Source organism: Chiloscyllium punctatum, chromosome 10, assembly GCF_047496795.1.
Source record: "Chiloscyllium punctatum isolate Juve2018m chromosome 10, sChiPun1.3, whole genome shotgun sequence".
Lineage (NCBI taxonomy): Eukaryota > Metazoa > Chordata > Chondrichthyes > Orectolobiformes > Hemiscylliidae > Chiloscyllium > Chiloscyllium punctatum.
The window spans coordinates 123,342,472-123,354,675 of record NC_092748.1 but is presented as its reverse complement, the minus strand read 5'-3'; the positions used below and the strand labels follow the sequence as shown (position 1 = coordinate 123,354,675).

At 41.7% G+C, this 12,204-nt stretch overlaps 1 protein-coding gene across 3 annotated transcripts in view; it reads left to right on the top strand.

Annotated features, from left to right (window-relative positions):
• Nucleotides 1-12,204, top strand: part of xrcc5 (X-ray repair complementing defective repair in Chinese hamster cells 5) — a 398,838-nt gene that overhangs the window by 221,649 nt on the left and 164,985 nt on the right. For all 3 annotated transcript variants that reach the window (XR_011961734.1, XM_072580078.1, XM_072580075.1), the window contains exon 15: nucleotides 1,708-1,789. Coding sequence is in view for 2 of the 3 variants with exons in the window: in XM_072580078.1 (XP_072436179.1) it covers nucleotides 1,708-1,789 (82 nt within the window). In the remaining variant the exon portion in view is untranslated. The remainder of the gene's footprint in view (nucleotides 1-1,707; nucleotides 1,790-12,204) is intronic.

Here is a 12,204-nt window from a genome sequence, read left to right as displayed (position 1 = left end):
AAACATCTATCCCTAACTTAAACATCTGTCATGTCTCTCTCCTTGGTGAATACCGACACAAAGTACTCACCCATTTTCTCTGACTCGAGGCATAACTTTTCTCCTTTGACCTTGAGTGGGCCAACCCTTCCTCCAGTTAGCCTGTTGCTCCTTATATACAAATAAAAGGCTTTGGGATTTTCCTTAACCCTATTTGCTGAAGATATTTCATGACCCCTTTTAATTCCTCGTTTCAGATTGGTCCTATTTTCCCGATATTCTTCCAAAGCTTCGTCTGTTTTCAGTCACCTAAACCTAATGTATGCTTCCTTTCTCCTCATAGCTAGTCTCACAATTTCATCTGTCATCCATAGTTCCCTAATCTTGCCATTTCTATCCCTCATTTTCACAGGGACATATCTGTCCTGCATTCTTATCAACCTCTTTTTAAAAGCGTCTCACATATCAAATGTGGATTTACTCTCAAACAGCTGTTCCCATGTCCACATTTCTTAGCTCCTACTGAATTTTGCTATGGCTTGCATTCCTCCAGTTTAGCATTCTTCCTTTAAGACCACTCTCGTCTTTGTCCATGAGTATTCTAAAACTTCTTCTCTCCATCTTCCATCCCTGACAACAATTGCTGCCAAGAAGAGCTGTCTGATGAATGCTGCTCTTTGCTACTGAATACAGTTTTTTGTGGGGTAGTAGCTTATGCTATGTCAATCAATTGTCTGAAGCCTAGTCTCTTGAATACCGCATTGATAATAAAATGATATAGATCCAATAAATCTTTGATATCAATTCAATGGAACATCATGATCTCAGTGATTCATGTGATCTTTCCTTTGTTTTCATTAGTTAGAGAATTGGTTTATGTTTGGAAAAGGCTACTATAACAAAGTTAAATGAGGTTTCATGCACACAGCCAACTTTTCAATTCCCCACAATGAACTTCACCTAACCCAGTTTGTGCTTATTTGGACCATAATATTTAGAAGCAGAAGTAGGCCTTTCAGCCCACGAGGTCCTCTTTGCCATTCAATGAGATCATGGCTGATCTGGTAATCCTCATCTCAGTTTTCCTGCTTTTTCCCCATGATCCTTGATTCCCTTAATGTCTACGTTAGCCTTGATTGTACTCAACAATCCAACCTTGACAGCCCTCTGTGGTAAAGTATTCTCAGATTCACCACCCTCAGTGGGGAAAAAAAACCTCCTCGTCCCTGCCTTAAATGTGCTACTCCTTACTCTGGAATTATGTCTTGTGAACTCTCCCAAGGTACAACAATCTTTCCATATCTATCCTGCCAAACTCCCTAAGGATTGTGTATGTTCTGATAAGTTCATCTCCCAGTATTCTAAACTCCAATCACTACAAAATTTGTGCAGCAGCTTTTTACAAGTCGTTCTCCATGTAAAATATGTTCAGCACTTCTGTTCTTCCTGCTTTGCAATCACCTGGTTCTATGTACTATGTAGACTCAAAGACATATGAGCAGAAGTAAGCCATTCAGTCCATTGAGTCTGCTCCACCGTTCAGTGAGATGATAGCTGATCTGTTGATCAAGTCTAATTTCTTGTCTTTTCTCTGTAACCCTTGATTCACTTACTGATTAAGTTGTGTTTGACTTTTCAACTTTGCAGAATCCTCAATGTTTTGCTTTTAAATATGCTCAAGGTTTAAGGCACAGCAAAGTCTAATTAATATGTTTTAAATTCCTTTAGCGATACAGAAGAAGTGGCGTCAAAGAGAGGACGGACTGATGATTTCAATATTGTTACACTGGCTGAGGGAAATGTGACTGCTGTGAGTATAGAATTTATTGTTTGACTCCTTTAGTCTGCAAGCTTTGTAATAACAAAAACAGAGGTTACTGGAAAAGCATTCTGAGGAGCTCTGAAGAAGAATCATTGGACCCGAAACGTTGACTCTGATTTCTCTTCACAGATGCTGCCAGACCTGCTGAGCTTTTCCGTCAACTTCTGTTTTTGTTTCTGATTTGCAGCATCCGCGGTTCTTTTGGTTATTATTAAACTTTGTGATAAGTCTGCATTTGTGGCCAACACTGCTAGGCGAAGCACGACACATACATGCACATAATCAGATCATTGCTTTTAAACTTAAATTCATGGCAACAATGTTGATACATTCATTGAGGCCAGAGGAATACAGATATATTTAGGAGGGTGGTTCTAGAACACTTGCAGTAAGCTATCTTTATTTTCCTGTTACCATATAATTCAAAACGGCGACAGCAGGGTTGACTGTGTTTGACTCCTCTGACGATGGGCCTCAGCTGTTCTGCCTTATCCACATGGCATTATCGTTGTCTTTCCAGCTTGGCCACTTTTTTCTTTGGCTTGGTTATCCTGGGGCCTGTTGTTGATGTCCTCCTGCAGGAGGCTGGGGCCTCATGTGTCTCCATCGAGGGTGGTTGTATCAGAAGACAAGCCAGGACCCCATCAGTTGACTTGGAGCCAGGACCTGTCAGTCAGTGTCCAGTGTTGGAGGAGGTGTGCGACCCACACAGTATCATGGCTCCAGCTTGGTGGTGGCACAAAAGGACCATGTTTCTGGGACCCTGGAGACATTGCCGCATGGCGGAGATTGAAGGGGCAGGGAGGATGAAGTCTACGGAGAGGGAAAGATAAACATTTGAAGCTGTTTCAGTTTTAGTAATATCAATTTAATATTAATTTATTCAGTGTTTTAGTATTTATACAATTTATTCAGTAATTTATTCTGTAATCCAAGATGGTACCAGAATGTGGTGACATTATATACTGGATCTGGATACAACTGATAACACATTTATCAAATAAGTCATAAATTCTATGAAGGCACTAATTATCTGAGGTAACGGTCATAGTCATGCAAATTAATAATACTAGTGATTAAATTGATTGTTTTCATAATTTATAACTACTTGTAGAATAGTATGCTTAATTTCCAGCACATTCTTCTCATCGGGCTCCTGCTTGTGTACTCTTGTGACAAATAAAGCAGAGTACATATTCCCTATTTTGGAGAAAGAGTAACCCTATCAATTCTTGCTGCCATGATCTAACTCATAACTGCATTCTTGTCCTAATGCATCTGTGACATCATGACATAAGTGTAAAATGGCATTTTAACACACTGTGTCCAATGTGAGGTGACAAAGAAGAGGTAATGGCTGGAAAAGATACTTGCTAAAAACTTACAAAAAGTAGCAGATAGGGATTTGCTACTTCTTGTGAATTTCAGATAAAACTCTTGTTTGTTTCATATGTATTGAAATAAACCTTTACTATCATTTCTAATATTACTGGCTAGCCTACCTTTATATTTGATCCTCTTCTTCTTATTTCTCTCTTTGTTATCCTCTTTTTGTTTATGTAGTCTTCTCAATCTTCTGATTTCCCAGTGCTATTGTCCACTTTATAGGCTCTCTTTTTTTCTGTGATACATTTCCTGACTTTCTTTGTCAGCCATGGCTATCTAATTCCACCAACATTCATCCCAACATCAATAAACGAAGCTGCATCAGAACATTATTTCAAATAACCACACACACTGCAGCACAGAGGAATGACGCAGAACAGAGGAAAATCACTATACCATGTATTCAAAAAGAATGGGTACCCAATGAACACAGTCTGCCAATTTCTCAGCAACAAACCCAAACAAGCAGACAAAACACTTTCAGAAACCCTAGCCACTCTCTCTTACATCAAAGACATTGCGGAAATGACTGCCAGACTACTCAGACCCCTTGGCATCATGGTAGCCCACAAACCCACCAACACACTAAAACAGCAGCTAATGAACTTGAAAGACCCTATACAAGCAACAAGCAAAACTAATGTCATTTACAAAATACTGTGCAGGGACTGCAACAAACACTACGTTGGTCAAACAGACAGAAAACTAGCCACCCGAAAACATGAACACCAACTAGTCACAAAAAGACATTACCCTCTCTCACTAGTATCCTTAGATATGGATGAGGAAGGACATCACTTCGACTGGGCAACACATCCATCCTAAGGCAAACCAAACAAAGACATACAAGAGAATTCCTAGTAGCATGGCATTCCAACCGGAACTCTATCAACAAACAAATTGAGTTAGAACCCATCTACCACCCCCTGAGAAAAAGAACAGGAAGTGACTTCACCACAGGAAATGACATCACCAACCCAAAGAAACCCAAACATATAAATAGAAAGCAGGACTTATCAGCAGTACTTCACCTGAGGCCCACTGAAGGTGTTACCTAGTAGGGTGACAAAACGTCCGGAAATGAACCTTCCAGCTCAGCGAGCAAACCTACATCCACAGTTCATAATATATACAAAATGATAATTTGCTATATGTTGCATTATTATTCAATCTTTACAAAACTTTGAATTTCACCAACTTGGAAAAATTATCAATAATATTGATTATTGTACCATAACACATGGCAGCTCTGTTTGAGGACTACTGATTGTTCTTTCAAATTAGTATTTCTTTTTGTAATACTGCTTTTTGTAATAAAATACTACCTATTTTATTTTTAAAAAGTATTCATTCTTTCATGTAGCTACATGCAGTTTTGTTCTCTGTAACTATCAAAGGATAATCTTCCCATAGAGGGAGTGATGCTCAGGTACACAAGGCTAATATCAGTGATGGCAGGTCTGTCCTGTTAGGAGTGATTAGTTCAACTGGGCCTGTATTCGCTAGAGTTGATAAGAATGAGAAAGGATCTGGTTGAAACATAAAATTCTAACAGGACTGGAGAGACTAGATCCAGAGAGCATGTTTTCTCTGTTTGGGGAGTCCAGAACTAGGAGTCACAGGATGCTGGGTAGGCCATTACGATTGGGATGAGGAAACATTTCACCATTCAAAGGATCATAGATGCAGGAGTAGGCCGTTCAACCCCTCAAGCCTGTTCCACCATTTAATGAGATCATGGCTACTCTGTGGCCTAACTCTATATACCTGCCTTTGGCCTATATTCCTTAATACTTTGCATGAACAAAAAATTATAGATCCAAGTTTTAAAATTAATGACTGATCCAGCATCAACTGTCATTTCTGCTTCGTAACATTTCTCCACGTATCAATCTTGTAAATGTACACTGTACTCCTCCAAGGAGAAAGTGAGGGCTGCAGTTGCTGGAGATCAGAATTGAGAGTGTGGTGCTGGAAAAGTACTGCAGGTCAGGCAGCATCTGAGGATCAGGAGAATCGACGTTCTGGGCATAAGCCCTTCATCCTGATGAATGGCTTATGTCTGAAATGTCGATTCTCCTGCTCCTTGGATGCTGCATGACCTGCTGTGCTTTTCCAGCACCACACTCTTGACTCTGTACTCCTCCAAGGCCAAATATATCCTTTCTAAGGTATGACGCCCAGATCTGCCCACAGTAGTCCAAGCGCGGTATAATCAGGGTTTTGTATGGCTGTAGCATAACTGTGTCCTTCTTCTTAAGTCCTCTAGGTATAAAGGCCAGCATTCCATTAGCTTTTGATTATTTTGTGCACTTGTTCATGGCGTGTTAAACATTATGCCAAGTCTCTGCATGAAAAAATTACCCCTCAGATCCTTTTTAAATATTCCCCCACCCCAATCACCTGAAATCTATGTCCTCTAGTTTTGGATTCCCCCACCCTAGGAAAAACACTTTGGCTCTTCACCCTATAGAACATAGAACAATACTGCGCAGTACAGGCCCTTTGGCCCTCGATGTTGCGCCGATCCAAGCCCACCTAACCTACACTAGCCCACTATCCTCCATATGCCTATCCAATGTCCGTTTAAATGCCCATAAAGAGGGAGAGTCCACCACTGCTACTGGCAGGGCATTCCATGAACTCATGACTCGCTGAGTAAAGAATCTACCCCTAACATCTGTCCTATACCTACCACCCCTTAATTTAAAGCTATGCCCCCTCGTAATAGCTGACTCCATATGTGGAAAAAGGTTCTCATGGTCAACCCTATCAAAACCCCTAATCATCTTGTACACCTCTATCAAGTCACCCCTAAACCTTCTTTTCTCCAATGAAAACAGCCCCAAGGGCCTCAGCCTTTCCTCATATGATCTCCCTACCATGCCAGGCAACATCCTGGTAAACCTCCTCTGCACCTGTTCCAGTGCCTCCACATCCTTCCTATAGTATGGCGACCAAAACTGCACACAATACTCCAGATGCAGCCGCACCAGAGTCTTATACAACTGCAACATGACCTCAGGACTCCGGAACTCAATTCCTCTACCAATAAAAGCCAGTATGCCATATGCCTTCTTCACCGCACTATTTAGTGCAACTTTCAGAGATCTGTGTACATGGACATCAAGATCCCTCTGCTTATCCACACTACCAAGTATCTGACCATTAGCCCAGTACCCCATCTTATTGTTACTCATACCAAAGTGAATCACCTCACACTTACCCACATTGAACTCCATTTGCCACCTTTCTGCCCAGCTCTGCAGCTTATCTATATCCCGCTGTAACCTGACAAATCCTTCCTCACTGTCAACAACTCCACTGACTTTCGTATCATCCGCAAACCTACTCGCCCAACCTTCTAGCCCCTCCTCTAGGTCATTTATAAAAATGACAAGCAGCAATGGTCCCAAAACAGATCCTTGCGGAACGCCGCTAGTAACTGCACTCCAAGGTGAACCTTTACCGTCAACTACTACCTTCTGTCTTCTTCCAGCCAGCCAATTCCTAATCCAAACCTCCAACTCACCCTCAATGCCATACCTCCGTATTTTTTGCAGTAGCCTATCCGTGTCCCTCATGATTTTATAAAATTCCATAAGATCACCCCTCCGTCTCTGACATTCCAGGGAGAAAAGGCCCCAGCCTATTCAGCATATAGCTCAAACCTCCATTCCTGTTTACATCCTTGTAAATCTTTTCTGACCCTTTCACGTTTAGCAACATCCTTTCTATAGAGGGTTGAGCAGAGTTGAATGCTGGTGACTTACCAATGTGCCACACCATGACATCCCAATGCCTATATTCAGTATATGACCAAGATTGCAAGCGTGCCAAACTCCTCATCCACTATCTTGTCTACCTACGCCTCTACTTTAAAGGAATTATCCACCTGCATCCCTAGGTCTCTAACTAATTAGTATACCATGTGGGAATCCTGTGAAAGTCCATGTAGATAATGTCTGCTGCACTGCCTTCATATATTTTTTTGGTTACGTCCTCCAAAAACTCAATCAAGTTTGCGAAAACTATTTCCCACACACAACGCCATGCTGACTATCTCAAATCAGTCCTTGCCTCTCCAAATGCATGTGTATCCCATCTCTCAGAATCCCCTCCAACAACATACCCACCACTGATGTAAGACTCACTGGTCCATGCAATGACTATTGTTTGCAAATAAGTAGATTCTGACAACAGATAAACGATTATGAACCATTGACAAATAACTCCAGTAGTATAAACTCCCCTGTACACAAACATAGACAGGGAGAAAACATGGCGTGTTAAAGGAAAGACTGGGAACGCAGTTCAGTAGTCACTTCACTGGGTTTGTTGCGATGATTATTGTGACAACCAGAATTCTGCTTCTTGATCTTCTTTCTCCAGATATTTTCACTTGTTCTCAAGAGGCACAGGGTAACTGTTTCCAACGAATAAAAGTCCTCGACGTATCAATTAAACTTCATTGCTCGCAGCAACTGGAAAGGGAAAATGAGCTGACTTTCGAAAGGCATGAGATGGTTTTTCTGCAGAGCTCGTCCAGAGAACTCTGCGTTACTATATCAATTCTGTTAGGGAACACTCCTACTAGTGTCATCTCCCATCATTATTTCTTCGTCTCCACTCACAGATTATACATCTTCCCATCCAAGATCATTTCCCGCTTTCATACATAATTCATCCTGTACGAACAAAGCTAACCCTGCATCCTTTCTTTTGTGTTTGTCCTTGAAAAATCGCATACGCCTGAATAATTACCTCCCGACATTGATCTCCTTGTAATCATATCTCTGTAGTGGCCATAAGATCTTATGATATTAATCCAGTCGTTTTTTTTTCAGAGTACTGTGTGCACATGTAAAGTGCCATTAATTTTAACATTTTATTGTTTTTTTCCTCCCTGTGACCCTATTTACTGCTGTTTTTCTACATTTGTCGACTCTGTCACTTCATGTTTCACTCTGGGTATCATCCAAATAGCTGCCTTGTAGTTCTGCCATATCCTTTGAAAGCCTACCTTTTTCCCCCTTCCCAAAACATCTCACCTCTAATTAACTTGTAATCCTCTCTACAGCCCTAATTATTTAATTCACCAGGATACTGGTACCACTGCTATTCAATTGAAGCTCATCCTACTAAAACATATCCTAGTATTCTATCCTAATACTGGTTCCAGGGTCCCATGAACTGAAACCCACTCCACCAACATCATGCATTTATCTTTTTGAGTTTATTTAGATTAGATTAGATTACTTACAGTGTGGAAACAGGCCCTTCGGCCCAACAAGTCCACACCGACCCGCCGAATCGCAACCCACCCAGACCCATTCCCCTACATTTACCCCTTAACCTAACACGACGGGCAATTTAGCATGGCCAATTCACCTAACCTGCGCATTTTTGGATTGTGGGAGGAAACCGGAGCACCCGGATGAAACCCACGCAGACACAGGGAGAATGTGCAAACTCCACACAGTCAGTTGCTTGAGGTGGGAATTGAACTCGGGTCTCTGGCGCTGTGAGGCAGCAGTACCTCTGCTACTTAGCCCATTGCTTAGGTAGTAGTTCAGAGATTGTTATCTTGGAGGTTAACTTTTTAATTTATTTCTTAATTGTTTGTATTTTTAGGAAAGCCTCCTTTATAGTCCCATCAATGTCATGCTGCAGCTGTACAAAACTCTGGTGTGGCCGCACTTGGAGTATAGCATACAGTTCTGGTCACCGCATTATAGGAAGGATATGAAAGCTTTGGAAAGGTTTCAGAGGAGACTTACTAGGATGTTGCCTGGCATGGAGGAAAGGTGTTATGAGGAAAAGTTAAGGGACTTGAGGTTTTTTTCGTTAGAGAGAAGAAGATTGAGGGGTGACTTAATCGAGATGTATAAGATAATCAGAGGGTGAGATAGGGTGGACAGTGAGAGTGTTTTTCCTTGGGTGGAAATGTTTAGCATGAGGGGACACAGCTTTAAGTTGAGAGGTGACAGATATAGGACAGATGTCAGAGGTACTTTCTTTCCTCAGACAGTAGTAGGGACATCGAATGCACTGCCTGCAACAGTAGTAGACTCGCCAACTTTAAGGGCATTTAAATGGTTATTGGAAAAAAAAGGATGGAAGTAAAATAGTGTAGGATAGATATGCTTCAGATTGGTTCCACAGGTCGACGCAACATGGAAGGCCTGTACTGCACTGTAATGTTCTTTTTTCTGTTAGTACCAATGTAGATGACAATAATTGAATCCTTCCTCTCCCACTTCAGTTTCTTTTGCAGCCCCAAGGAAATGTCCTTAAACCTGGCACTGCACAACATCACAGCCCATAGGAATCTCACTTATGGCTGCAAAGAACAAATCTATACCCCTAAGTATACTGCTCCCTACCAATACTGTATAGAACGTAGAAATGTACAGCACAGAACAGGCCATTAGGCCCACGATATTGTGTTAAGACTTAATCCTAACATAAAATATAATAACTTAACCTACGCACCCCTCAACTCATTGCTATCCATGAGCATGTCCAGCACTCGCTTAAATGTCCCCAATAACTTTGCTTCCACCACCTCAACTGGCAATGTATTCCACGCATTCACAACTCTCTGCATAAAGAACCTACCTCTGATGTCTCCTTTATACCTTCCTCCTAATATCTTCAAACTATGACTTCTGCCTTGGGGAAAAGTCTCTGGCTATTGACTCTATCTATTCCTGTCATTATTTTGTACACCTCAATCAGGTTTCCTCTCTTCCTCCTTCTCTCCAGAGAGAAAAGTCTGAGCTTATTCAACCTTTCTTCATAAGGCAAGCCATCCAGTCCAGGCAACATCCTGGTAAACCTTCTTTGCACCCTCTCCAAAGCCTCTGTATCTCTCCTATAGTAGGGCAACCAGAACTGGACACAATATTGCAAGTGTGGTCTCACCAGGGACTTGTAGGGTTGCAGCAAAACCTAGTGGCTCTTAAGCTCGATCTCCCTGTTAATGAAAGCCAAAACACCATATGCTTTCTTAACAACCCTATCCACTTGGGTGGCAACTTTGAGGGATCTGTGTACTTGCACAACCAGGTCCCTCTGTTCATCCACACTGCCAAGAATCATGTCTTTAATCCTATATTCAACATTCGAGTTCGACCTTCCAAAATGCACCACTTTGCACTTATCCAGGTTGAACTCCATCTGCCATTTCTCAGCCCAGCTCTGCATCCTGCCTATGTCGCACAGCAGCCCGCAGTAGCTCTCTATACTATCGACGACACCTCCAACCTTTGTGTCATCTGCAAATTTACTAACCCACCCCTCAACCTCCTCATCCAAGTCTTTTATAAAACTACAAAGAACAGAGGCCCAAGAAACTGAGGTAATCCTCTTCACTGTCCATTACACCTCCAATTTTGGTGTCATCTGCAAACGTACAAACTGTACCTCTTATGCTCGCATCCAAATTATTTATGTAAATGACAAAAAGTAGAGGGCCCAGCACCGATCCTTGTGGCATTCCACTGGTCACAGGCCTCCAGTCTGAAAAACAACCCTCCACCACCACTCTCTGTCTTCTACCTTTGAGCCAGGTATGTATCCAAATGGCTAGTTCTCCCTGTATTCCATGAGATCTAACCTTGCTAATCAGTCTCCCATGGGGAACCTTGTCGAATGCCTTACTGGAGTCCATATCGATCACAGCTACTGCTCTGCCCTCATCAATCTTCTTTGTTACTTCTTCAAAAAACTCAATCAAGTTTGTGAGACATGATTTCCCATGCACAAAGCCATGTTGACTATCCCGAATCATGCAAATACATGTACATCCCGTCCCTCAGGATTCCCTCCAACAACTTGCCCACCACCGAGGTCAGGCTCACTGGTCCATAGTTCCCTGGCTTGTCTTTTCCACCCTTCTTAAACAGTGGCACCACGTTTGCCAACCTCCAGTCTTCTGGCACCTTACCTGTGACTATTGATGATACAAATATCTCAGCAAGAAGGTTGGACACTTTTGAAACCCTGCTTTAGAAGGCTGCGGAATCAGTCATTGAATATTTTTAAGGCGGTCATTGATGGATTTTTGGCGAAAGTGAGGATTGCAGAAGCTGAAGATCGGAGTCAAAACGTGTGGCGCTGATGAAGAGCTTTTGCCTGAAACGTCAACTCTCCTGCTCCTCAGATGCTGCCTGAGTTGCTGTGCTTTTTCAGTGCCACACGTTTTGACATTGATAGATTCTTGTTAAGCAAGGAAACCGAAGGTTACATGTTGAATTTGTAACACATGTGGTTCAACCTTGATCCTATTAAATGGTGAGACAGTATTATTAATCCATAATATTATGCTACTCCAGTCCTATATACTCTAACCTAGTTTACCAACCTCCTTCTCAGCTATTTTATAATTGAATGTTGCTGAAATGGGACACATTTTGTTGAAGCTTTTCGTCTTGTACCCAGGAAGACAACTTGGAAGAATACTACTTCAATAAAGCAACATTTATATTCCATGAGAGGAAGGTCCTAATTGGTTAGGAAGTGAACATGCATTGATTGACAGAGGTATTATCATGGAGAACATGCCAGTTAATGATAATTAGCAGTTAGCTACCAGGCTTTCTTTAATTATTAAAAACGATTCATTAACTATGAAAGTCAATATATTGCTCTGAGAAATGAACCAGGAAATGGCTATTGGTTGTTGAGTTGAAACAGGCGCAGTGCATATTCATATTCTTCCCATCCGCAGTGAACCAGGTCCTGTGGATTAATACATGAAATTCAGTATTTAAGTCCCAAATGACTGGTGGATTGGCTGATTGCAAGAAGCAAGGCAATGACCATACCCAACCAACCCATTTTGCAGAATTTAACAACACAGTTTCCAACATTGGATGTGATAATGTTTGCTGGGTAATCCTGAGTGTGCAAAGAATTCATTGACAACCAATTTAGTATTTTCAGTTGGACCTGCTTTGTGACACACTTGCATGTACCCGAAACTACACATATTAAAACACACATAGAATGTG